This window comes from Erpetoichthys calabaricus, chromosome 3, assembly GCF_900747795.2.
Source record: "Erpetoichthys calabaricus chromosome 3, fErpCal1.3, whole genome shotgun sequence".
NCBI lineage: Eukaryota > Metazoa > Chordata > Cladistia > Polypteriformes > Polypteridae > Erpetoichthys > Erpetoichthys calabaricus.
This window is the reverse complement of record NC_041396.2, coordinates 51,083,850-51,109,125: the sequence shown is the minus strand read 5'-3', so window position 1 is coordinate 51,109,125 and position 25,276 is coordinate 51,083,850. Positions and strand designations below refer to the sequence as shown.

Sequence of the window (25,276 nt, the reverse complement as noted above, 5' to 3'; positions counted from 1 at the left end):
TCTATAGCGGATCTGTATAAGTTTGTGAGCAGCCGACAGGAGAATCCAGCACGTCTCATCTTCCTGAGGAAGAAGAGTCTTTGTTGGGTCTTCTTTACCAGGTGAGATGTGTTCAAAGACCAGGTCAGGTCCAATGTGATGTGGATACTCAAGAACTTGATATTGTCCACACACATTACAGCCTCCTCATGTATGAATATAAAAGCATATTCTGTTCTTCTGGACCTCCTATAGTCCACAATGATCTCTTTGGTCTTGCTGGTGTTCAAGATGAGGTTGTTGGCTCAGCACCATAGTGCTGGGTGTTGTATCTCCTCTCTGTAGTGAGTCTCGTCATTGTCTGATATGAGACCCAACATGGTCATATCATCCAGAAACTTCACAACCATATTTGTGGTATGAATGGCAGAGCAATCATGCGTAAATAACGTGAAGAGTGCTGGGCTGAGCACACAACCCTGTGGTGTGCCTGTGTTCAAAACCAGTGTGGCTGATGTACAATCTCCAATTCTAACCACCTGAAGCCTGTTAGTGAGAAAGTCCCTGATCCAGAGATACAACGATGTGGACAGACCCAGATTATGAAGCTTTTGTACCAGCTTGTCCGGTATTACGATGTTAAACACTGAACTAAAATCGACGAATAGCATCCTAACATAAGTGTTAGGGCACTGCAGATAAGTACTAGTGAGACGGCATACTCTGTAGATCTGTTCCTCCTGTAGGTGAACTGATGGTTGTCAAATCCAGCAGGGTTGGCATCCTTGATGTACTTTTGGAGGAATCTCTCAAAGCACTTCATTATTACTGGGGTCAGAGCCACAGGGCAGTAATCATTAAGGCAGGTGACTGCTGATTTTTTAAGCACTGGCACAATAGTGGAGGATTTGAGGCAGACAGGGACCACTGCAAGTTGTAGAGAAAGATTGAAAATGTTCAAAAAGACTCCTGCCAATTGATCAGCACATATTTTCAGTGTCTTACCCAACACCTTATCCGGTCCTGCAGCTCTGTTGGTGTTGATCCTCCTCAGGGTGGACCTCACTTGGTGTAGTTGCAGGACTAGAGGCTGATGCTGCTCCTCCAGCCAAGGGAGATGTACAGTCTCCCTGCTACTAGATGCATCAAAGCATGCAAAGAAACTGTTCAAGGTGTCAGGGAGACTAGGGTCATAGCTGACCTGCTAATCGCTGTGCTTATAATCCGTTATGGTCTTTAAGCCTCTCCACATGTTCAGTGGGTCATTGTTATCAAAATACTCCTTGATACGCTGTTTGCATCTGTATTTTGCCAGGTTTATTCCTATTTTAAGTTCTTTTTGGGCTTTCCTAAATGCCATCCTGTCGCCTGACCTATATGCACTGTCCCGGGCTTTAAGCAGGGACCTCACCGTACTGTCCAGCAACGGTTTCTGATTTGGAAACACCCTAAAGGTCTTCGTGGGCAGGACAGCATCAGTACAGAACTGCACATAGAATAGGACAGATGACGTATATCCCTCTAGATCTGAGCCCTCGTTGAACACTCCCCAGTCAGTATGCTCAAAACAGTCCTGTAATGCTGAAGATGCCTCCTCAGTCCATACCTGTACTGTTCTGGTAGTCGGTTTCATCTTGCAGGTCATGGGAGTATAGGCTGGGATCAGCTCCACTGCGATGTGGTCCGACATGCCCGGATGTGGGGCTGCTACAGCCTTGTATGCTCCTGGGATGTTGCAATAAACTTGATCCAGAATTGTCTCTAGTTGGGAAGTTTATAAATCCTCAAAATTTGGGAAGCACTGCTTTTAATTTTACATGATTAAAGTCACCAGCAACAATCATAGCCGTGTCTGGATTGGCTTTCATTTGTCTGCTAATCAGGCAGTACAGCTCTTCCAATGCTAATTTAGCGTTAGCTCGTGGTGGGATATAAACAGCCACTATCAGGATGGAGGAGAACTCTCTTACCGTCTTGAATGGTCTGCATTTCACTGCCAGATATTCCAAGTTGGGGGAGCAGTATGTTCCAATAATGTTGCATAGCAAAAAAACACACCAACATACATTCAGCTTTATTTATTAAATTATTATATACTGTACCATACTTTTAAATGCAAGTGTGCTTAATAAGAATAAATTGAGTTTGAACTGAATCTGGCACACCATGAGGCATACCGTAAGTGCCTCATTCTTTTGAGTCATTATTGTTTTGTTTCTTATTTATTTTCTTGAAATTGCTAGCAGACAGTAATGTGTCAGACTGTGCTGGTATAAATGAATTCCTTTAAGAAGCTGAGTTAGAGCTGTCCACAAGGTGGAGTTGTATGACCACACTTACCAATAAATGTGCTTTCATGAATAATTTAGTACACTTAGTGCCAACACACATGTTTTCTTTGATGTTTAAACGCCAATAGAATAAATTCTTTTAATTCTGTATCATTAACTCCCTTGTAGTGACATGGTGGCTTAATGCTTAGTACTGCTGCCTAATAGCTCCACAGAGTTTGGCTTAGAACCGCTCTCTTTGTGTAATTTCATATGACCTCTAGATGAAATGCTGCCACTAAGTTATTCCTGTATGAGTCTGAGCGTGTGTCTGAGTGTGTCAGGCAATAGACTGTGTTAGTGCCTGATGATGCAAAGACATCGAATCGTCATGTAGGAATTTCTTGATTTTTCTTTTAGTTTATGTCCCACCAAGTTGATTTTGGTGCTCTTAGGACCCAGCTGAGACTCACTTTGTGACCTCTGCATGGTTTTGCTTCCAGGGGGTATTAAAACGGTAGAACATAATAATAATTGTGAACAGGCCATTCAGACCATCATGTTCATCCATCATATTCATCTAGATTATCCAAAATAACATCAGTTTGAGATCCACAGATCCCTAAAGTCCTACTCTTCACTACACTACTTGGTAATTTATTCCATATGTCCATAGTTTTTTGTGCAAAGAAAAACTTTCTAATATTTGTGAGAAATCTATCTTTAACAAGTTGCCAAATGTGTCCCTGTTTAAAGTGACAGCTGGGATCCACTGTACTAATTCCTTTCATAATTTTAAACACTTCAGTCATACATCTGCATTTGATTAAAGTGAAAAGGTTCAACTCCTTCAACCTCTTTTCATAGATCATACTTCTTAGTCCTAGAATCAGCCTAAGCACTTTTTGGACTTTCTCTAGCAATGTAGTACCTTATATTTATATACATTAAATTTCACCTACCAAGAATCTGCCCAAGCCTGTATGCTATTCAAGTCCCACTGTAACAATTTAGCAAATTTTATATTGTCTACCTATTCATCTACAGTATTTTGGTATCATCTGCCTACTTAGCCATTTTATTGATTACATTCTCGTTCAGAATGGTTCGGTGGACCGCGAGCTGACGCTCCAGGACTTCCAGGAGTCCTTTCATATCCTTATATGGACGTCTCCGGCGATATATCCTGGCATGGCGTTAACTAACCCCTCACAGGTAACCTGCTCAACTACTCAGCGAGCTTGGGGACCTTCTGGCCTTAGCCTGGGCTCTGGCAGGCTGATCGGGGTCGAATTGCCAGTTTCGCCACTCGCTCGCCTGCTGGTCCGTGGTGATGCCGTAGTGGCTAAGGATCTCTGGCTTTAGGAGGTCATAATTCGCGGCCTCCTCCTCTGGGAGGTCGTAATAGGCCTGCTGCGCAGCGCCCTTCAAGTATGGAGCCAAAGTGGACGCCCATTCCGCAAGCGGCCACTGATTTTGAGAGGCTGTCCTCTCAAAGATTCCCAAGTAAGACTCGATGTCATCGGTGTCCGACAGTGGGACAATTGGAGGAGGCGGAGGTCGAGCGGGCTCCGGTCTTACCGATTCCACTGTGGTTAGCCTGGCCTTGGTTTCCTCCAACTCTCGTTGCGTCGCGGCGTGTTCTAGCTGCAAGTTTTGTATCTGGGATGCCATCCCTGTCAAAACGGTGTTCAGGTCCTGTCCTTCTGACATTTTTTTCGGACTCTGTTATCCTGCCGACTATGCCACTGTAAAAGAACGACTCACAGAGCATAAAGGTTTGGGGTTTCCGGCCCCATATACTGTAACTAAAAGATTAATTTTCACAAACAAAAGATTTTCTAATATCGACATTCATAACACAGCCGCCAAGATGGTGGAGAGGGGAACATTTATCAGGAGGGACCGGAAATAGGAGAATAGACTGCTGGGAAGGACCCGTGATAGAAGCTGGGATTGTTGACGTCATCGGGGAGCGACAGAGGGAAGGCGGAAGTGTTGTTATGTTTTCATGTATTCAGGGTGGATTCGTGGCGGTGGTGCGTCCTTCTTTCTGCAGAGATAAAGAGAGAGAGGTTAGTGAATTTCCCATTGGGATTAATAAAGTATCTATCTATCTATCTATCTATCTATCTATCTATCTATCTATCTATCTATCTATCTATCTATCTATCTATCTATCTATCTATCTATCTATCTATCTATCTATCTATCTATCTATCTATCTATCTATCTATCTATCTATCTATCTAGTACCCCGCCATTCCCTTCTGACATACGGCTTCATGTCACATTTTGGGCCATTACACGGCTCCCTAATTGTGCGTGCGTGACAATATATATATATTTATATATATATATATATATATATATATAGTGCATCCAGAAAGTATTCACAGCGCATCACTTTTTTCACCTTTTGTTATGTTACTGCCTTATTCCAAAATGGATTAAATTCATTTTTTTCCTCAGAATTCTGCACACAACACCCCATAATGACAATGTGAAAAAAGTTTACTTGAGGTTTTTGCAAATTTATTAAAAATAAAAAAACTGAGAAATCACATGTACATAAGTATTCACAGCCTTTGCTCAATACTTTGTCGATGCACCTTTGGCAGCAATTACAGCCTCAAGTCTTGTTGAATATGATGCCACAAGCTTGGCACACCTATCCTTGGCCAGTTTCGCCCATTCCTCTTTGCAGCACCTCTCAAGCTGACATCAGGTTGGATGGGAAGCGTCGGTGCACAGCCATTTTAAGATCTCTCCAGAGATGTTCAATCGGATTCAAGTCTGGGCTCTGGCTGGGCCACTCAAGGACATTCACAGAGTTGTCCTGAAGCCACTCCTTTGATATATTGGCTGTGCGCTTAGGATCGTTGTCCTGCTGAAAGATGAACCATCGCCCCAGTCTGAGGTCAAGAGCGCTCTGGAGGAGGTTTTCATCCAGGATGTCTCTGTACATTGCTGCAGTCATCTTTCCCTTTATCCTGACTAGTCTCCCAGTTCCTGCCACTGAAAAACATCCCCACAGCATGATGCTGCCACCACCATGCTTCACTGTAGGGATGGTGCCAGGTTTCCTCCAAACGTGACGCCTGGCATTCACACCAAAAAGTGCAATCTTTGTATCATCAGACCAGAGAATTTTCATTCTCATGGTCTGAGAGTCCTTTAGGTGCCTTTTGGCAAACTCCAGGCGGGCTGCCATGTGCCTTTTACTAAGGAGTGGCTTCCGTCTGGCCACTCTACCATACAGGCCTGATTGGTGGATTGCTGCAGAGATGGTTGTCCTTCTGGAAGGTTCTCCTCTCTCCACAGAGGACCTCTGGAGCTCTCACAGAGTGACCATCGGGTTCTTGGTCACCTCCCTGACTAAGGCTCTTCTCCCCCGATCGCTCAGTTTAGATGGCCGGCCAGCTCTAGGAAGAGTCCTGGTGGTTTCGAACTTCTTCCACTTATGGAAGATGGAGGCCACTGTGCTCATTGGGACCTTCAAAGCAGCAGAAATTTTTCTGTAACCTTCCCCAGATATGTGCCTCAAGACAATCCTGTCTCGGAGGTCTACAGACAATTCCTTTGACTTCATGCTTGGTTTGTGCTCTGACATGAACTGTCAACTGTGGGACCTTATATAGACAGGTGTGTGCCTTTCTAAATCATGTCCAGTCAACTGAATTTACCACAGGTGGACTCCAATTAAGCTGCAGAAACATCTCAAGGATGATCAGGGGAAACAGGATGCACCTGAGCTCAATTTCGAGCTTCATGGCAAAGGCTGTGAATACTTATGTACATGTGCTTTCTCAATTTTTTATTTTTAATAAATTTGCAAAAACCTCAAGTAAACTTTTTTTCACATTGTCATTATGGGGTGTTGTGTGTAGAATTCTGAGGAAAAAAATGAATTTAATCCATTTTGGAATAAGGCTGTAACATAACAAAATGTGGAAAAAGTGATGCGCTGTAAATACTTTCCTGATGCACTGTATATATAATGTCAAAAGTCAGAATGTTTCACCAAAGATTCTACAAATCTTTTACAGAACATCATCAACTTGTAAATGGTTCATAATTGAAAGGGGACAGAGTTTGAAAATCTAAAATATGGTTGACAATAGATGTCATCTACCTTTATAAACAGGTGCAGAATTTTAAAAAATTCAAACAGTAAAATACACATTGAAATGTCAGTGAAAAATAAATTATTTCAAATATTAAGAATAAAGTCACATAAAAAGTCATGTATGTTCACACCCCAATTGTCAAATTCCTCTAAGTATATTACTAGGGGGCTCCACCCCCTGCTCACTTCACTTGCCCACCCCCAGGTTTGGTTTACCGGATATACAATTTAAAGAAATTGTTATTTTCATGGGAATTGTTACATGTGCATTATTTTCACTTTTACCTTAAAACTTTTGTAAAAACAATACTTGTCCTTTATTTCCTGCCCCAGTCATGGTTAAATCTCTTTCTTGCAGGACATATAACACTGCTCGTGTTTTGAAGGGGGGGGGGGGGGGGGGGGTGGCTGAACGCACACTAAGGAGATGACCTCGGATCATCTGCTGTCTTTTTTGCTGCTGTTGCTGCTGTTGCACTGCCCATTGATCATTTTAAAGCCTGTACAGCAGCTGTTCTTTTGCCACTTTGCGTCTCTGCTGCTCGTGTTGTGGGTGTGTGGGGTTGTGTGTGTGTTGGGTGTGTGTGTGTTGCGGTTAGGGCAAGCTGTGTGTTTTGCTGCATTTTACAGAATTCTCTCTCCAACTCTCCTCCATACCTCCCAACAAGCTTTGTCCACCTCCAACTGACTCTGGCTCGCTTGCTGGGTTCCTATCAGTCCACTATATAGTCCTTGACCCAGAAGTGTCCTTCAGCCCATGTGACTAGCTAGCACTTCAGATGCTAGATGAAGAACTGTCCCTATATATATACTAGCTGTCCCCCGCGGCTCCACATGCATAGTAGTGAAACAGGACAAACTTTAAAAATCAATTTAAAAAAAAAAAGTAATAATTTGTATTGACAAGAATTTATATTGATAGCTTTCACATCCGAGGGCCTCATGATATGCAATATTTTTGGTTTTGCCATCAGGGGCGAGAATGTAGCTGTGATCTCTTTGGCAAAAATGTAAAAAGATGGCAAGGTATCTCTGGGCAAGCAGAAAGTAGGTACGCTCCAACGTCAAACGTTGCCACTGAATCTGATTGTGTTCAGCTCTGATGGGAGAGCATCCTCCGTGTGAGGAGAAGAGCACATGGCTGAAATATCTCAATGAGCAGGTTCCCTCCAAAATACATGTAGCTCTCAAAAATGTCAAACATTACTCTTTAACAATGTCTGGATGATAATGTCTGCAGAATAAACAGGTATCGCTAGCTAAGCAGAGGCAAGGTACGCTCCAACACGTGGAGAGAGGTAGAGCGACTCGAACGGAGGCTGAAGTGAGGATGGCCCCACCCGGCTCACTACTCCTGGGGTCCCGCCTCCCCCTCCCCTCGGCCCGCAGCCTGTCTCTCAGATTTGTGCAGATATATTGGTGCCGCATATGCTGTATATATTAAAACATAAATTTAACATTTGTGGTTTTTATTGACCCAGCCACAGGGGATGCACAAACCAGTGTGTTTCTTCGTGCCGGTCCCAAGCCCGGATAAATGGGGAGGGTTACGTCAGGAAGGGCATCCGGTGTAAAATTTTGCCAAATCAATATGTGCTGGTTTTTATTATTTGTAAGCTGTCCGTGAACAATTAAATGGGAATATTTTTGGAGCCTGACAAAACATCTCAGAAACAAAAAAAATATAAATTCTAGAAATAGTTTGTACCACATAAAATCATAAAATATATAAATATTAGTGTTTTAAAGTATTCATTAGTGTAAATGCATACACTGCAAAAAATGAAATCTTAACAAGCCAGACAATCTTGAAAAGAAATAATAGATCTTGTTTTTTTTATTTTAAGAATAACTGACTTGAGTAGATTTGTATGTGTAAGATATATAATCTCATTTTTAGAAAATTTAACAAGTTAACAAGTTAAACTTTCTCACTATATTGCAGATAATTTTGCTTGATTCTAATACCTTTTTCTTGTTTTTTATTTATTTTTTCTCATTTTTTCACACTGATTTTTTGCAGTGTACTATACTGTTAATACTGAAAGATCTTTTTGGTAAAAAACAAGAACTGTGGGCCAGCAACCTTCTGCCTTCACTGCTCCCTTATTCAGCAAATCCAGACATCTCCTCCCAGCTGGTTCATACTGTGCACTCTTGCTTGCTGATGCTCACTCTCTCTCACTTGCCTATACCAGAAACCCCTGTAGAGCGCTAGCCATTCTTCTTAGCTCCCACCTTTCTTGAGCTTGCACTCACACTCGCTACTCAATTTCCTTTCTCCTGATTTCTTTTTCTCATTTTTTACCTCTCCTTTTTGTCTGCAAGGCAGTGAAAAATATAAAAAAATAAAAACTAAAGGCAATTAATAAAAAATATTCATTTTAATGCTGGGACCTGGGAGTACTTCTGTAACCATAGTATTACATGGCAGAGCACTTCTGGGTCAGGCCGAAGACCCCTCAAAACAGAGATAGTTCTCTCCTACAGCTCTTCTTGGCTGCACCCATGACACTTAGCAGAGCTGCCCAATGGGACTACAGTTCCCAGCATATCCTGTGGATCCATGCATGGGTGTGTAAGTCCAGGAGTGCTGACATCTAGTGTATCTTGGAAGTTTACAATCTTGGATGGCTGTCTTCCCCAAGCCACCCATTTTATAGAAGTTTCAGTATTGAAACTTCTGTCTTCTTTATCTGAAAAATCTCAGAAAAATACAGTATGTTGTTATATGCATGTGCTTATGCATGCAATATTTTTAAAATGTGTTTCTAATCTCATTTATATCCTTTTTTTCTAAAGAAATGGCCATCAAAAGAATGCTGCTGTGTTCCTGGATATTGCTTTGTTTAAGTATCACTGTGAGGGCTGAGATAGAACACTTAAGTACAGATCAAAGTTATTCATTGGTAAGTTAATAATTTTCATTTTTATAAAACCAAATGATTTATTATAAATGAAAACTGAGGCAACACCTTTTTTATTCTTTGAGTTGCTAATGGTTGACCCTGCTCTCTGACCCCCAAAGGTCATGGGAAAAGACAATTTCCCCTCAGGGATTAATATAGTTTATGAAATAAAAAAAATATTACTTTCTTTATGTGTTACTTTGATTTTGTAGGTTTTATTAGTAAAAACTAATTTTATAGATAATTATGTAACTTTTCTCTGTAATCAGAATAAAGGTATTGCTGCTCTAAATGTTTTTTCAAATATGGTATACTTATACAGTATAACTTCACTGGCTCATATTTCAACACACTTGGCTATTTTCAGTCATTTAAAAATAACTGAAATACTGAAACTGTACATTTTATATGGTAGATTCTCAAAGTTGTGAATCAGTATAGCATAGGGATGCCACAAGAACTGATACATTGGTATCAAGTCAAGACCAAAAAGTCTCAAAACGTTAAGGGTACTAGAAGTTTTACAGTTTCAGTGGAACCAACTGAAACTCACGACTGCACTCCTATGTGACTGCAAGTAGCCAAATTCCTAGGGCACAGTAATACTTGAGAAAAAGTGAGTAAAAGTCACGTAAAATAGCTCATGGTGGTGATGATACAGCACTGCATCAACACATGTTGGAAAGATAAACAGCAGAAGTCATGTCTGGAAATGCTTTGTGTTCAGTCCCAGAGAATTTCAGTGTAAAATAGCAGGAATTATGCTTATTATTATAAAAAAGCCAAAACACCCAATCACATATGCTGTTGTTATTGTCACCTTTATCTCATTATGGAGTTAAGTTCAGAATTAGATTTGTGCATGCTTTGAGAGTTCAATTATGTGACCAATTATATGTGAGTTGTAATCAATTAACATTAAATGTCATGAATTTTTAAGAAAACTAAATGTTTTGTCTTGGTAGAGTAATATATATTGCTCTACTTTCCCCTGTTGTATTATTAATATGTAGCCTTAGAATGCCTAATCTCACAGACTTACCACTGTTTATAAGGTATTATTGTATATAACTTATCCCCACCTTCCTTTCTATATCTATAACCTCAGGCAATTAGATGTAGTAAAAAGACAAGCAGAAGTTAAGTTACAGTTTAAACAATGTATCATTGATAATATTCATAAATAATAACAAAATGCAAAGTATATTTGAATATTGGCAACCATACAACCTGATTAAATGATGATATGTAGTTCAGGTGGCACACAGTCTTCTAGTTACTTAAATGTCTCTAGTTAAGGCATCATTGGTGCTCAGCTTTCTGCCACATGTCTGTTCAATATGGCTGCTGAGCTGTGCTCTTCATTGTGTTGTCTTCATCATCAAAGGTTAGCAAAAGAGATGCTTCTTTCAGATGTTGGTTAGTAAGAGAGAGATTGTGAGGTTAAACACATACATTTATAGATGTTCTGTCCAACCCCTAGAGCCAATAGGACATCATGGTACTTAAAGGCCTCTGAGACAAGCCAAATCCAAACAGCCATACCTCAGACCAATGAGGGAATAGAACATCTTAACACCTACCCCCAAACCATATGTCAAAGTACACCTTAGCCTACTTGCGGGGGGGAGGGGGTAGAAATGACTTTAGCAAAGAAACACTCGGCAAACTGGTTTAAGACACATCCCCCAAATCCTGTCGTAAAATTCAAAGAGACCCATTCCTAAGGGGGGAGGGTGGGGGTAAACACTAAATTACATTGCTTTACATAATATTATAAATAAAGACATATAAAATATTCATCATGTAATATGTAAAATCTCACATCACAACACTTCACCCCAATGAATATTTTGTACAATGTCTTTATAAACAGTCTTAATTGTTTAAAGAGTGTGTTGAATAAATTGTGCATTGATTTGTAGTATTTGCTGTCCCAGTGTTAAAAGTTGTCCGTGACCATTTGTCCATTACATATCTTCTTTATTTCAAAAACAATCTGAAGAACTTGAATGCGCTTCTGATGACTTGTATCTGCTCCGGCTTGCTTCAACTGTTCCTTTAGCTTTCTGCAGTCTTCATATGTCATCAGATCTGGTGGTTCAAAATGAGACAAGTCCACACCTTCCACTAAACTGGCCCACTGCAATTTAGTCTGTTGTGTGAATTCCTAAAACTGACCTGTTTTTGTGTCTAACTGCTAATTAGACCCCTGTCCCAAACTATCTGTTTAAGCATATGCAGCTGTACAATTAACATCAAAGTTTGAAAGGTAACATGCCACAGGTGCCAGTACAACCACTTCTGCCCAAGTGAAAGCACATGTGCCACTGCATAAACTGTTCACAAACCAACATCTGTAGCCCCTCTTCACACATTTGGGGTTGATTTAGTTGCCTCTTGTGCTTTCCTACCCATAGTGCAACTCTTGACTGCCATCAGCCTTTACCAGTATAGGCTGGCATCACCACTATGAGACATCACAGCTATCCAAACTCATCATTCCCCCCGTAGGCCATCCCTAGAGTTGTTTGCTCACCATATGCGTACTCGTTGTGCTAAACACCTCAGTTCAGAATTGGCCCACTGGTCCTGTGCCTGTACCACAGCTGACAACCTCAGCAGGGCTTCCGTATTTTCCCAATTAGACTATACCTAAACATCGGAGCCCATATGACTTGCAAATGTACCAGCTCCACCTGCTTTCCTGAAATGTTCACCAATTTTCTTAGTATACATTATCCTTAATAATAGTATTAATTATCCCACTTAATTAATTAATACCCAGAATGTATACTTTATGAACCCAAAATTAATCCCCTTATTTTGGCATTCCTAACTGGTTTGTTCAGTTTCCACCCCTTGGAATATAAATTTGCTGCAGTAATGAACAAACCTTTCCTTTTAAACTATAGCTATTCTGACTAGACTTATTATTGCATGGCTTGTGGACTTGTTACTCACTTAAACCCCAGTAAGTGTCTCTTTCTTGCTGTCTCTTGTCTTCTTCTTTATGTCTTTGTCTTTGTCTTCAGTCTTTGCTTGTTTTCTTTTCCTCTTTTTTTTTCATTCCACTATGTAGGCAGGTCTGCAAAATGGAAGGTGACAAAGCAGTTTCTGTCCATCTCATCTTTTTGGTTGTTAAACCTGGTGCCAACACTCAAATTTTGCTTCCAGGCATTCATTGGAACAGTTTGGCCACACTGCCATTCTGCTCCAATGTGCTAGTGGTAACCCCATCTCTGGCATGGATTTTACTTTGCTAATTGCCTTCACTATTTGTTACCTGCACAAACCCAAAGTCCGTAATACCTCAAATAATAGAAGTAACACTATTGCAAAAGGCCAGAAAATGGAAACAGACATAACTATTTTCCCTTTCCTGTCTTCCTGCGCTACCCTTCTATTTTTTTCATTTGCCTGTGTCCTTTTTATTTTTTTTATTTTATGGTAACTGCTACTTGAATGTGTGGGCTAAAACCTCTCCAGAATCCCAGTGCTAAATCGAGCATCTCTCCTAAAACTGACCTGTGTTCTTTACTAAAAACCAGCTCACTTTTCTCCATTTTATTACAGGGAGATTCATAGACTGTCTTTTTAAACAACTGGTCAGTCAGGTTTCGAATTACTGAACCTAAGTGTGTGTGCTTTTTAATTACTGCTGGCCCCAACACAGCTGTTAGGACTTTCACACCCCTGTGCATTTCTGGCTTGCTGACTGAGCTTGGAAACCTTCCTGCTGCACTATCCCCCATCCTTTGTTCTTTGGCATGTCCTGGTTCATTCAAACCAACTCCTAAACTGGTGCACTTTTTTTCCAACTTAGTCATTCTTGCACTAGCACATTCAGACCTTTCACACACAAACACTTGAATTCCCTTAATTTCCATTGTTCTTTGTTTTATTTCCACACTTTCTTCACTCAGTACCAATATGCCATTATCCATTTCATGCTCTCTAGTCAACAATTGCCATTTGCACTCACCAGCTTCTCTGCCTTCTATCTGATTTCTTTGTCCTAAATCAAATTTCAGTGCAGCACTGGTTACCGCTTAGCATGTTCTTTAAGTACTGAACAGAACTCAGAATTATCTGGAGATTGTGGTGCAGTGGAGAATAATAATGGAAGAAAACATCCTTGCTGTTTTCCCTTCCTTTCATGCCTCTCCTTTTCCTTACACTCACATTCCCACTCTTTATCTGAGCACTCATCTGTCTCATGTAAGTCACTCACCCATGTTTTAGGGTTCCAGTAAGATCCCATTACTATTGCCCTAACTTTCATCATGGGTGGTTTTATCTCCTTGTTCCTCCTGCTTTCTGTGCTTTCCACTTCAGCAGTGGGTGTTCTATATGCTAGCACTTCACAATTTTCACACCAACTGTTACATCTTTCAAAACTTTCATACACCATTCCATTTTCACTTTCATTCACTTTGCTATTTTCTTCCTCGTGCTGATCTTTCTTATTTCCAATAATACAAGCTAGTAAACCTCTTATAACAGCAGCTGTCTTCTTTATACCAGATCTCTGTTTTCCTGATTGTAATCCTTCCAGCCCCCTTCCATTTTGTGGCACGCTCAGCTCAGCTTCTGCTTTCTCTACCTGCACTACAGGTTTCCATTTCCTAGGTTTGGCCTGCTTACCTCTGCCACTCCACTGGAGGATGGCTGACTTTAATATGAATTTAGGCATTTCTGAGAATACAATTTTGCTCTAATACAATTTGCCACCTTCGTTATGGGTTGGCCTACTTTTGTCCCTGTAAGCAAACATACACATACATACACAAAGATCCTAAACGAATAAGTTCTGTATGAATGATGCATGCATGTCCCATCACTCCCTAGCACTTTAACCACTTAAATGCCGTATGAATGATGCATGCATGTTCCACCACTCTCTAGCACTTTAATTAGGGACTAACAAACATGCGGGTGTCCTTGTGACACACATGAAGTCTCTACACTTTGTTAGTTATATTCCATTCAGCAACCAAACAATGTTTACTTCCACCACATTTGTACACTGGATTCCCTAAAATTCACATGCATAAACAAACACATACATTAAAACAGTATTTGCAAACAGGGTGCAAAACATGGTTACCCCAAAATCCTGCCAACTACGCCAATTGTTTTGTCTTGGTAGAGTAATATATATTGCTCTACTTTCCCCTATTGTATTATTAATATGTAGCCTTAGAATGCCTAATCTCACAGACTTACCACTGTTTATAAGGTATTATTGTGTATAACTTATCCCCACCTTCCCTTCTATATCTATAACCCGAGGCAATTAGATGTAGTAAAAAGACAAGCAGAAGTTAAGTTACAGTTTAAACAATGTATTATTGATAATATTCATAAATAATAACAAAATGCAAAGTATATTTGAATATTGGCAACCATACAACCTGATTAAATGGTGATATGTAGTTCAGGTGGCACAGACTTGTAGTTACTTCAGTGTCTCTAGTTAAGGCATCATTGGTGCTCAGCTTTCTGCCACATGTCTGTTCAATATGGCTGCTGAGCTGTGCTCTTCATTGTGTTGTCTTCATCATCACAGGTTAGCAAAAGAGATGCTTCTTTCAGATGTTGGTTAGTAAGAGAGAGATTGTGAGGTTAAACACATACATTTATAGATGTTCTGTCCAACCCCTAGAGCCAATAGGACATCATGGTACTTAAAGGCCTCTGAGACAAGCCAATTCCAAACATACCTCAGGCCAATGGGGGAATAGAACATCTTAACACCTGCCCCCAAACCGTATGTTAAAGTACACCTTAGCCTACTTGCGGGGGGGGGAAGGGGGGGGGGGACGGGTAGAAATGACTTTAGCAAAGAAACACTCTGCAAACTGGTTTAAGACACATCCCCCAAATCCTGTCGTAAAATTCAAACAGACCCATTCCTAAGGGTTTGGGTTGGGGATTAAACACTAAATTACATTGCTTTACTTAAATTATAAATAAAGACATACAAAATATTCATCAAGTTATATGTAAAATCTCACTTCACAACACTAAATAATGGCGAGTTTAATAGCTTTTTAATACAGTTCTCTAAAGGAACAGAGGCTTCATATTCATTCTCAGATTGCATTAAACATGTCTATTGTGGCCTCTGTGGCGTGCACCAGAGCCCCAAATCCTTGACACATCTGCTACAAAAACAGTCCAAGGTTAAAATAAAGTTCTTTAATAAATGTGACAGGTGTCTGGTCACACTTACAGGTAATCTAACCTAGACACCATTAAAATATCCGACTACGCCACCCAGTTTTATTAAGGGACTGGGAAATCTTGAAATTTACCAATAATACCACACAGGTTTGTTTAAATTGGGTGGTAAGTAAACACACAATGAAAGACACAACAGTAATTTCAGGAAAAGCAACACTAACTTCTATTACACTAGACAATATAAAGTACATTTAAAAGATAAATGAACATAACAAAATATAAAAATATCAGGAACGAATTTCTCTTTTTTAAAAGGAAAACACACAGTCCACACTCTAAAAGTCAGTCAAAAACAAGAATTGGAGGATACAGCCTTTAGTGGTGCAGAGTCCAGTTTGCGCACTGTGTTACCCCAACAATTAATCATTCAACTGTCCACCGATGCACTCTGTTCACCGGACACTCATTTCCCAACAGAAGTTTTGTCAAATCGTGGAATCCCTTTCAGCGTCTCCTTGTCATTCTTATACTCCACTCCGGGCTCCTTGTGTTGCTGTGACCTAGGCACGCCTCACTTCTCGTCCGCCAGCTTTGCTCGGGTCCTTTCATGCAGCTTCCCTCTCTTGCTGGACTCACAACCGTCTTCTTGTGGGGATGTCTCTTCCTCCCTCAGGATAAGTGTTGCCGTCCGTATCCCTCACGTCGCACCAGCCATGTACCCCAGTCTGCCAGCGAGCCCCTGTGCTCTCTGCGAGTATCTTGGCAGCGTTCTCAGTGGACTGTTCCTCTCTACCTTCTCCTGCCCAGATGTTTAAATCTCCTTCAGTCCCTGCCATTGTCAGTCCTTGGCAATCGATTTAAACAATGGCACATCTAAATTTTCTGGGTTTAACAATTAATGAAAACACAAGTTAACAAAATGTATTGTTACCAACCATGAATGAGTACAGATATGCTGATTAGAAACCAATATTGTCAGACATGTAATCTCCAAGTCAGGTAAATACAAACATCCTCCAAGGAAGGAGCAGGGGGGGTATTTTTCGTACGTGGATTAGTAGTTTAGCCGGATGTAATTGTTGACGATTTGGCCTGCTCCTGGATCTGTTGGTTTTCCAAAACTTTTGCTGGAAGTGTTGTCATAGCAACACATCCTAATCCGCAAACCTGCTCGGAGCAGGTTTGTTCTACGTAAACAAGGATTAGTTTACACACGTGATCAGTGATGGTACGTGGAAGTCATCCAGTCATGGCTTCGCCATTCATGAATGAGCGACCAATTGATATTGGTGCGCAAATTATACGAAGAGAATTTCATATAGAGAGGGTTTTGCGCGATCAGCAAGATCCTTTATTGCTCCTGGAGGAAATTCTGTACAAAAGATACCGCTTTAGCCGAGGGGGAATATTGTACCTCAAAGATTTATTAGCTCTGTTTATTCGAAGTCAAACTCGGTGAAGTCTGGCTCTCACAACCACACAGACAGTATGCATTGCTTTGAGGTTTCTTGCAAGCGGCACTTTTTTTATATACTGTAGGCGATGCGGAACATCTATCGAAAAGTGCAGTTTGCCAGGCAATTCATAAAGTCTGTTTGGCTCTGAAATATTTCCTTCGGGTTTTCATAGTGTTTCCTGGACACCTGCGTGTGCAGACAATAAAAAAGGCGTATCATGCCATTGCATGTAGGTAATACACAGGCTAAAACACCCACAGTTCCATAAAGAATCCCACAATCAGCCTAACATTCTCATTACCAGGATTTCCAAATGAGATTGGGGCACATGGAACTGATCACAGTGGAGTTTGATCAAACATTATTTGGAAAATGTACCTGTCCTCCTGATGAATAATCAGACACAGTGTCTTCATCAAATATTTGACCTTCGTCAATATCTCGTTGGTCAGACACAGGTTCAAGGGATATGACATTCCCTGCAACTGACCCAACAAAAAGAGGGCTATATGGAACATACCTATGGCACACATGGAGGACAAATATATGCAATGACCATCCTTTACCTGAAATGAAGTGACCACTGCATCCTGCCACTGGTTCTGAAGAGGAGCTTCCCCCCTGGAATGCCCTCAGAAACAGGGCGATGAGCATTTTGCTGGAGAGCCAACTCTTCTGCAGGGGTTAGGTCTGGACCACGTGGACCTCCACCTGTTTTTTGCTTGTCTGCCTCCTTATTAGCTTTAAAATTAATGTTTTTTTATATTATATATGATTCTTTATGTCAACAATTCTTTGAATAGTTATATACCAATATTTACCAGTTTGAATCATATTCTTGTACTTCACTTTAACCTGTTCCCATGTTCTCCTTGTGCTCACGTTTGATCTGGAATTATGACATATTAAATAATAATAAATTTGACACATAGGAAATGAAACACTGCATTCAATAAGTACAATGCACACTACTTAGCGTTTAATTTGACGGCCACTTTTTGCCAGCCGTCTTTTCTGGTTTGGGCTGCTTTTGCAGTGTTACCCCTTGTGCATATTAAATCTTGAAATTCTTCATGTCCTTCGAATAAAAGGTCTTGTGCTGCGTGTGTGAAAAAAAAAATGCGCCCGTTCTTTCGTCATTTTGTTACAGCCTATCAAAGACTTGCTGATCATGTTTTCTAGACTCAATATATATGGGCTTTTCACTCAGCACGGGCGCGCGCATTCATCTCGTATGATTAGATCCAGCTCGACTAATCTAATACACGGCTGCGTTTGAAAAACCGACCTATCCCGGATGAGTGTCACCGGCATTAACTTATCCAAGATGAGGCACCTGATCTCGGATGATTTAAGCGACGTACGAAAAATACCCCCCAGGTCTGTTATCACAACTTTGTATTGTTTGTATACTCAACCAGCCAAAACTTCAAAGCAGTGGCTCCTTTGCAAGACAGCAAATACTTACAATCTGCAGCCATGACAACAATTAGTAACGGGATTACCAAGGAAGGTCCCCCTCTGACATAAACAAATACCTTATTATCAGGTTCCTTTAATGACTATTTTTCCTTCCAAAAATAACCAATGATTCTTTTCCACTCTTTTCTATCCCTCCACTCCTCCCAGGTGAGCTTTGCCTGACTCCTATCCGGGCTGTAACTCCCTGGGCCAAGTGGAGGGCTTGCTTTTAACACCTGACACCTGTGCTTAATCAATCGACTCCGGGAAGCACTTCCAGGCTGGGCAGGACCACACAGGTGTTTGTGCAGTCAATATCTATAAGCTGCCCCTGGTAACCCCCACAGAACCCAACAGGGTAGTCCCATGGGACCACACCTCCCTTGCATCCAAACTGGAGCTTGCCAGACGGGATGCTTCTGCCCAACTTAAAGGGGAATGCTCTGCTCATAGCAAGCAATCACATACTGCCCATTCCTTCCAACTTCCCCGGCCCAACCTGTTCATTGTGTTTCCTGGATTTTGCACCATGCTCGAGAAAGCGTGTGCTAATTATTTTTAATCGCTTCATTGTTGCTTGATGGTATTAGAGTCTTCTGGACTTCAGTTTGGCTTTATTTATATAAGCAGCAAAGCATGATGAGGTATCATTTCCGAACTGTACACTGTGCTGGTGAGTGACAAGTACAATATTGAATATTCAATGATAAGTACGAGGTATAACCATTTTGGTAAGGATAGATACATTTTGAAAAAGATCATTGGAACCTTTTATATGTGGCACTGACAAGAATAAAAAAGAAAAATAGATTGTACAGCGATGAATATCTAAAAATGGTTTTATTGTTATTATCAATAAACCCCAGTAGGTAGTTTGTCGAGAAGTGATGTCAAAAGATATCATGAAGCTGTCAAAACTACTTCAACATTCAAATACCATACATCCAGACAGAAAAAGACAAACCTGTGGAATTCTTTGAAAGAAAGCTAGACTGTCTCCACAGGGAGCAAGCAATTTGTACTGCGGGAACCACAACTAATGAAAAAGCATTACTAGCAAGTTACCGAGTTTCGCATGGCAAAAGCCAGTAAGCCACATTCAATTGCCAAAAACCTGATTTTCCTCACGACTGTTGATATGGTGCAAATAATGGTTGGTGAAAAAGAGGCTGACAAGCTCAAACAAATACTACTCTCCAATAATATAATCCAAAGAAGAATAAGCGATATGGCATAAAATATTCAAACACAAGTTCTTGAAAATATTTATAAGTGCAAGTACTTCTCATTACAGATGGACGTATCCACAGATATTTCCAACTCTGGCAGCGGTGGTCACAGTGCGACACAATTTGATTTGTACCTCTTGTCAATGTAAGTGGTGATCCACCCAGGCGAACATTGCCGTAGGCGCATCAGCTACATGAACGTGTTCTGCACCACAATCAGTTGGGGAGTGATCAGCAGGGGACAGATGAGCTGATGCTGGTACATCCCTTTCGTTTTTGATCTCGGTCTCCAGATCGTTTGCACGAAAATCGCAGTCTGACAAGTCAATAGTCCAATTCGGACATAATACGCACAACGTCGTTTACTGAGTATTTCGCTTTGCGCATTCACTTCAATTTCTTGCAAGATATCATTGCCATTTTTGCCATTTTTTGCTCTTCGCTACTCACATGCACGCAGGGATTAGACAGCAAGTCAACAAGTCTAACATTCCTCCAAGCAAAGAGAGTTTACCTTCACTGTAACAATGAGGTACTGACGTTTACAGCTGATTATCGCCCAAATTGACATCTGCTCTCAATCTTTCCTGTCGACAAAAGCTGACATCCACCCTAGAAGAGTTAACTTTTAAGGCTTTTTTTTGTTTCACTTTAGAAATCCTGTCGTGACCATCACAGCTCTTTATTGCGATCCCCCAGGGGGTTGCCAGCCTCACTTTGGGAACCATCCTCCTATTAATATGATATGTATGTGTTAACAGAAATGCATAATCACTGTTTTACAAGAAGTCTGTAATAATGGATTAATGTAAAGCTGGCAAGGTTAATTTCACATATGAAGCTTTAAAGTTTAGACATATGTGAAAAAGTTGTGTCAGAGTTGGACAACTAAAGCACTAGGATTTTGGGAAGTTTTTTAACCAGTAAATGATGCAAATATAAACCTTACAATTGCACATGTTACAAGTCTAACAGCATGATTCTCTTACAAACTAGCTTTTAAAAGTATATTGGTATAAAAACACCTTTAAAAAGTTTGTTTAAATGAAAATATCCTAAATTGTTTTGCAATTCATTAATTGCGCGAGGTTGAGAGGTTCCGGCTAGATATAGTCGGGCTCACCTCGACGCACAGCTTGGACTCTGGAACCAATCTCCTTGAGAGGGGCTGGACTCTCTACCACTCTGGAGTTGTCCCCGGTGAGAGGCAGCGAGCAGGTGTGGGTATACTTATTGCCCCCCGACTTGGAGCCTGTACAGGAGCTGACAGGAGCTGTGGCCGTAAGGTAGTCGGTGCCTGTCGTGGCGGCAATCCCCGAACCCGTTGGTGGACACCGGCAGTGAGGGATGCTGTCAAGCTGAAAAAGGAGTCCTACCGGTCCCTTTTGTCCTGTGGGACTCTGAAGGCAGCTGATAGGTACTGGTAGGCCAAGCGGAATGCGGCTTCGGTGGTTGCTGAGGCAAAAACTCAGGCATGGGAGGAGTTTGGGGAGGCCATGGAGAACGACTTTCGGACGGCTTCGAGGAGATTCTGGTCCACCGTCCGGCATCTCAGGAGGGGGAAGCAGTGCAGTGTCAACACTGTGTATGGTGGGGATGGTGCGCTGCTGACCTCGACTCGGGACGTTGTGGGTCGGTGGGGGGAGTACTTCGAAGACCTCCTCAATCCCATTAACATGCCTTCCAATGAAGAAGCAGAGCCTGGGGACTCGGAGGTGGGCTCCCCCATCTCTGGGACTGAGGTCACCAAGGTGGTCAAAAAGCTCATTGGTGGCAGGGCCCCGGGGGTGGATGAGATACGCCCGGAGTTCCTCAAGGCTCTGGATGTTGTAGGGCTGTCTTGGTTGACACGTCTCTGCAACATCGCATGGACATCAGGGACAGTGCCTCTGGATTGGCAGACCGGGGTGGTGGTCCCCCTCTTTAAGAAGGGGGACTGGAGGGTGTGTTCCAACTACAGAGGGATCACACTCCTCAGCCTCCCTGGAAAAGTCTATTCGGGGGTTCTGGAGAGGAGGGTCCATCGGATAGTCGAACCTCGGATTCAGGAGGAACAGTGTGGTTTTCGTCCTGGTCGCGGAACAGTGGACCAGCTCTACACCCTTAGCAGGGTCCTGGAGGGTGCATGGGAGTTCGCCCAACCAGTCTACATGTGTTTTGTAGACTTGGAAAAGGCGTTCAACCGTGTCCCTCGGGGAATCCTGTGGGGGGTGCTCCGAGAGTATGGGGTACCAGACCCCCTGATAAGAGCTGTTCGTCCCTGTATGATCGGTGTCGGAGCTTGGTCCGCATTGCCGGCAGTAAGTCGAACCCGTTTCCAGTGAGAGTTGGACTCCGCCAGGGCTGCCCTTTGTCACCGATTCTGTTCATAACTTTTATGGACAGAATTTCTAGGCGCAGCCAGGGTGTTGAGGGGGTCCGGCTTGGTGGACTCAGGATTGGGTCACTGCTTTTAGCAGATGATGTTGTCCTGTTTGCTTCAGCAGGCCGTGATCTTCAGCTCTCTCTGGATCGGTTTGCAGCTGAGTGTGAAGCAGCTGGGATGGGAATGAGCACCTCCAAATCCGAGACCATGGTCCTCAGCCGGAAAAGGGTGGAGTGCCCTCTCAGGGTTGGGAGCGAGATCCTGCCCCAAGTGGAGGAGTTCAAGTATCTCGGGGTCTTGTTCACGAGTGAGTGAAGAATGGAGTGTGAGATCGACAGGCGGATCAGTGCCGCGTCCGCAGTGATGCGGGCTCTGCATCGGTCTGTCGTGGTGAAAAAGGAGCTGAGCCATAAGGTAAAGCTCTCAATTTACCAGTCGATCTATGTTCCTACCCTCACCTATGGTCATGATCTATGGGTAGTGACCGAAAAAATGAGATCGCGAATACAAGCGGCTGAAATGAGTTTTCTCCGCAGGGTGTCTGGGCTCTCCCTTAAAGATAGTGTGAGAAGCTCAGTCATCCGGGAGGGGCTCAGAGTAGAGCCGCTGCTTCTCTGCATCGAGAGTAGTCAGATGAGGTGGCTCGGGCATCTGATCAGGATGCCTCCTGGACGCCTCCCTGGTGAAGTGTTCCGGGCACGTCCAACCGGGAGGAGGCCCCGGGGAAGACCCAGGACACGCTGGAGGGTCTATGTCTCCCGGCTGGCCTGGGAATGCCTCGGGATTCTCCCGGAAGAGCTAGAAGAAGTGGCCTGGGAAAGGGAAGTCTGGGTATCTCTGCTCAACCTGCTGCCCCCGCGACCCGACCTCGGATAAGCGGAAGAGGATGGATGGATGGATGGATAATTCAACAGTACAGCTATAATGTGAAAAATAAAGCAAAATTACACCTTTTATTGCCTAACTAAAAAGATTACAATGTGCAAGCCTTCATGGCAACTCAGGCCTCTTCTTCAGACAGGATATAATCCAACCCAATCCAAGATTTAATCCAGTTAGCCAATAAAAGGTGTCATTTTGTTTGACTTCTCACTACATTCATAATGGCTAACACGGTACAACATCCTAGTACTACAGCTATAATGTTTGAATTTTCATTTTTTAAACAGTATATTTCTGTTTCTGGAGAGAAATTATTAAAGATTCAACCCTTGCATTGTATTCTGATATTTATGAATGCCAATACTACTTTACTTAAAGGAAAACTCCACCCATAGATAGATAGATAGATAGATAGATAGATAGATAGATAGATAGATAGATAGATAGATAGATAGATAGATAGATAGATAGATAGATAGATAGATACTTTATTAATCCCAAGGGGAAATTCACATACTCCAGCAGCAGCATACTAATAAAACACAATATTAAATTAAAGAGTGATAACAATGCAGGTATACAGACAGACAATAACTTTGAATAATGTTAACGTTTCCATGGGTGGAATTGAAGAGTCGCATAGTGTGGGGGAGGAACGATCTCCTCAGTCTGTCAGTGGAGCAGGACATTGACAGCAGTGTGTCGCTGAAGCTGCTCCTCTGTCTGGAGATGATACTGTTTAGTGGATGCAGTGGATTCTCCATAACTGACAGGAGCCTGTTTAGTGCCCATCGCTCTGCCACAGATGTCAAACTGTCCAGCTCCATGCCTACAATAGAGCCTGCCTTCCTCACCACTTTGTCCAGTCGTGAGGCATCCTTCTTCTTTATGCTGCCTCCCCAGCACACCACAGCGTAGAAGAGGGCGCTCGCCACAACCGTCTGGTAGAACATCTGCAGCATCTTATTGCAGATGTTGAAGGATGCCAGCCTTCTAAGGAAGTATAGTCGGCTCTGTCCTTTCTTACACAGAGCATCAGTATTGGCAGTCCAGTCCAATTTATCATCCATCTGCACTCCCAGGTATTTATAGGTCTGCACCCTCTGCACACAGTCACCTCTGATGATCACGGGATTCATGAGAGGCCTCGGCCTCCTAAAATCCACCACCAGCTCCTTGGTTTTGCTGGTGTTCAGGTGTAAGTAGTTTGAATCGCACCATTTAACAAAGTCCTTGATTAATCCTTGATCCCTATACTCCTCCTTCTGCCCACTCTTGATGCAGCCCACGATAGCAATGTCGTCAGCAAACTTTTGCACGTGGCAGGACTCCGAGTTGTATTGGAAGTCTGATGTATATAGGCTGAACAGGACCGGAGAAAGTACAGTCCCCTGGGGCGCTCTTGTGTTGCTGACCACAATGTCAGACCTGCAGTTCCCGAGACACACATACTGAGGTCTGTCTTTAAGATAGTCCACGATCCATGCTACCAGGTATGAATCTACTCCCATTTGTGCCAGCTTGTCCCTGAGGAGCAGAGGTTGGATGGTGTTGAAGGCACTAGAGAAGTCCAGAAACATAATTCTTACAGCACTACTGCCTCTGTCCAAGAGGGAGAGGGATCGGTGTAGCATGTAGATAATGGCATCTTCCGCTCCCACCTTCTCCTGGTATGCGAACTGCAGAGGGTCAAGGGCGTGGCGGAACCTGTGGCCTCAGGTGGTGAAGCAGCAGCCGCTCCATGGTTTTCATCACATGTGACGACAGAGCGACAGGCCGGAAGTCATTCAGCTCACTAGGATGTGATAGCTTTGGGAATGGGGTGACACAAGATGTTTTCCAAAGCCTCGGGACTCTCCCCTGTTCCAGGCTCAGGTTGAAGATGCGATGTAGAGGACTCCCCAGCTCCAACGCACAGGCCTTCAGCAGTCATGGCGATACTCCATCTGGACCTGCTGCTTTGCTGGCACAAAGTCTCCTCAGCTCTCTGCTTACCTGGGCTGCTGTAATTGTGGGTTGGGGTAAACTCTCTCCTATGCTGGTATCAGCAGAAGGATGGGTGGAGGGTGCAGTACTCCAAGGTGAGAGTGGGTTAGGGTGGTCAAACCTGTTAAAAAAGTTGTTCATCTGGTTTGCTCTCTCCATGTCTCTCTCGATGATGGCACCCTGCTTCAAGCTGCAGCCAGTGATGATCTTTATCCCATCCCACACTTCCTTCATGCTCTTATTCTGCAACTTCTGCTCCAGCTTTCTCCTGTACTGCTCCTTAGTCGCCCTGAGCTGGACTCTGAGTTCCTTATGCATGCGCTTGAGCCACAAATAATGTAATAACATAAAGTAATGTGTCACAAGTAATGTGAGATATTTATTTTTTTCATGATGTTTTTCACATTGTTTGCCATTGTA

The 25,276-nt window shown here is 42.5% G+C and overlaps 1 protein-coding gene across 2 annotated transcripts in view; it reads left to right on the top strand.

Annotated features, from left to right (window-relative positions):
* The window catches only part of LOC114643059 (adhesion G protein-coupled receptor F5-like), a 140,081-nt gene that overhangs the window by 24,703 nt on the left and 90,102 nt on the right, over positions 1-25,276 (top strand). For both annotated transcript variants that reach the window (XM_028791762.2, XM_051925630.1), the window contains exon 2: positions 9,181-9,287. In XM_028791762.2, the coding sequence (XP_028647595.1) occupies positions 9,183-9,287 (105 nt within the window). In that variant the 5' untranslated portion in view covers positions 9,181-9,182. The remainder of the gene's footprint in view (positions 1-9,180; positions 9,288-25,276) is intronic.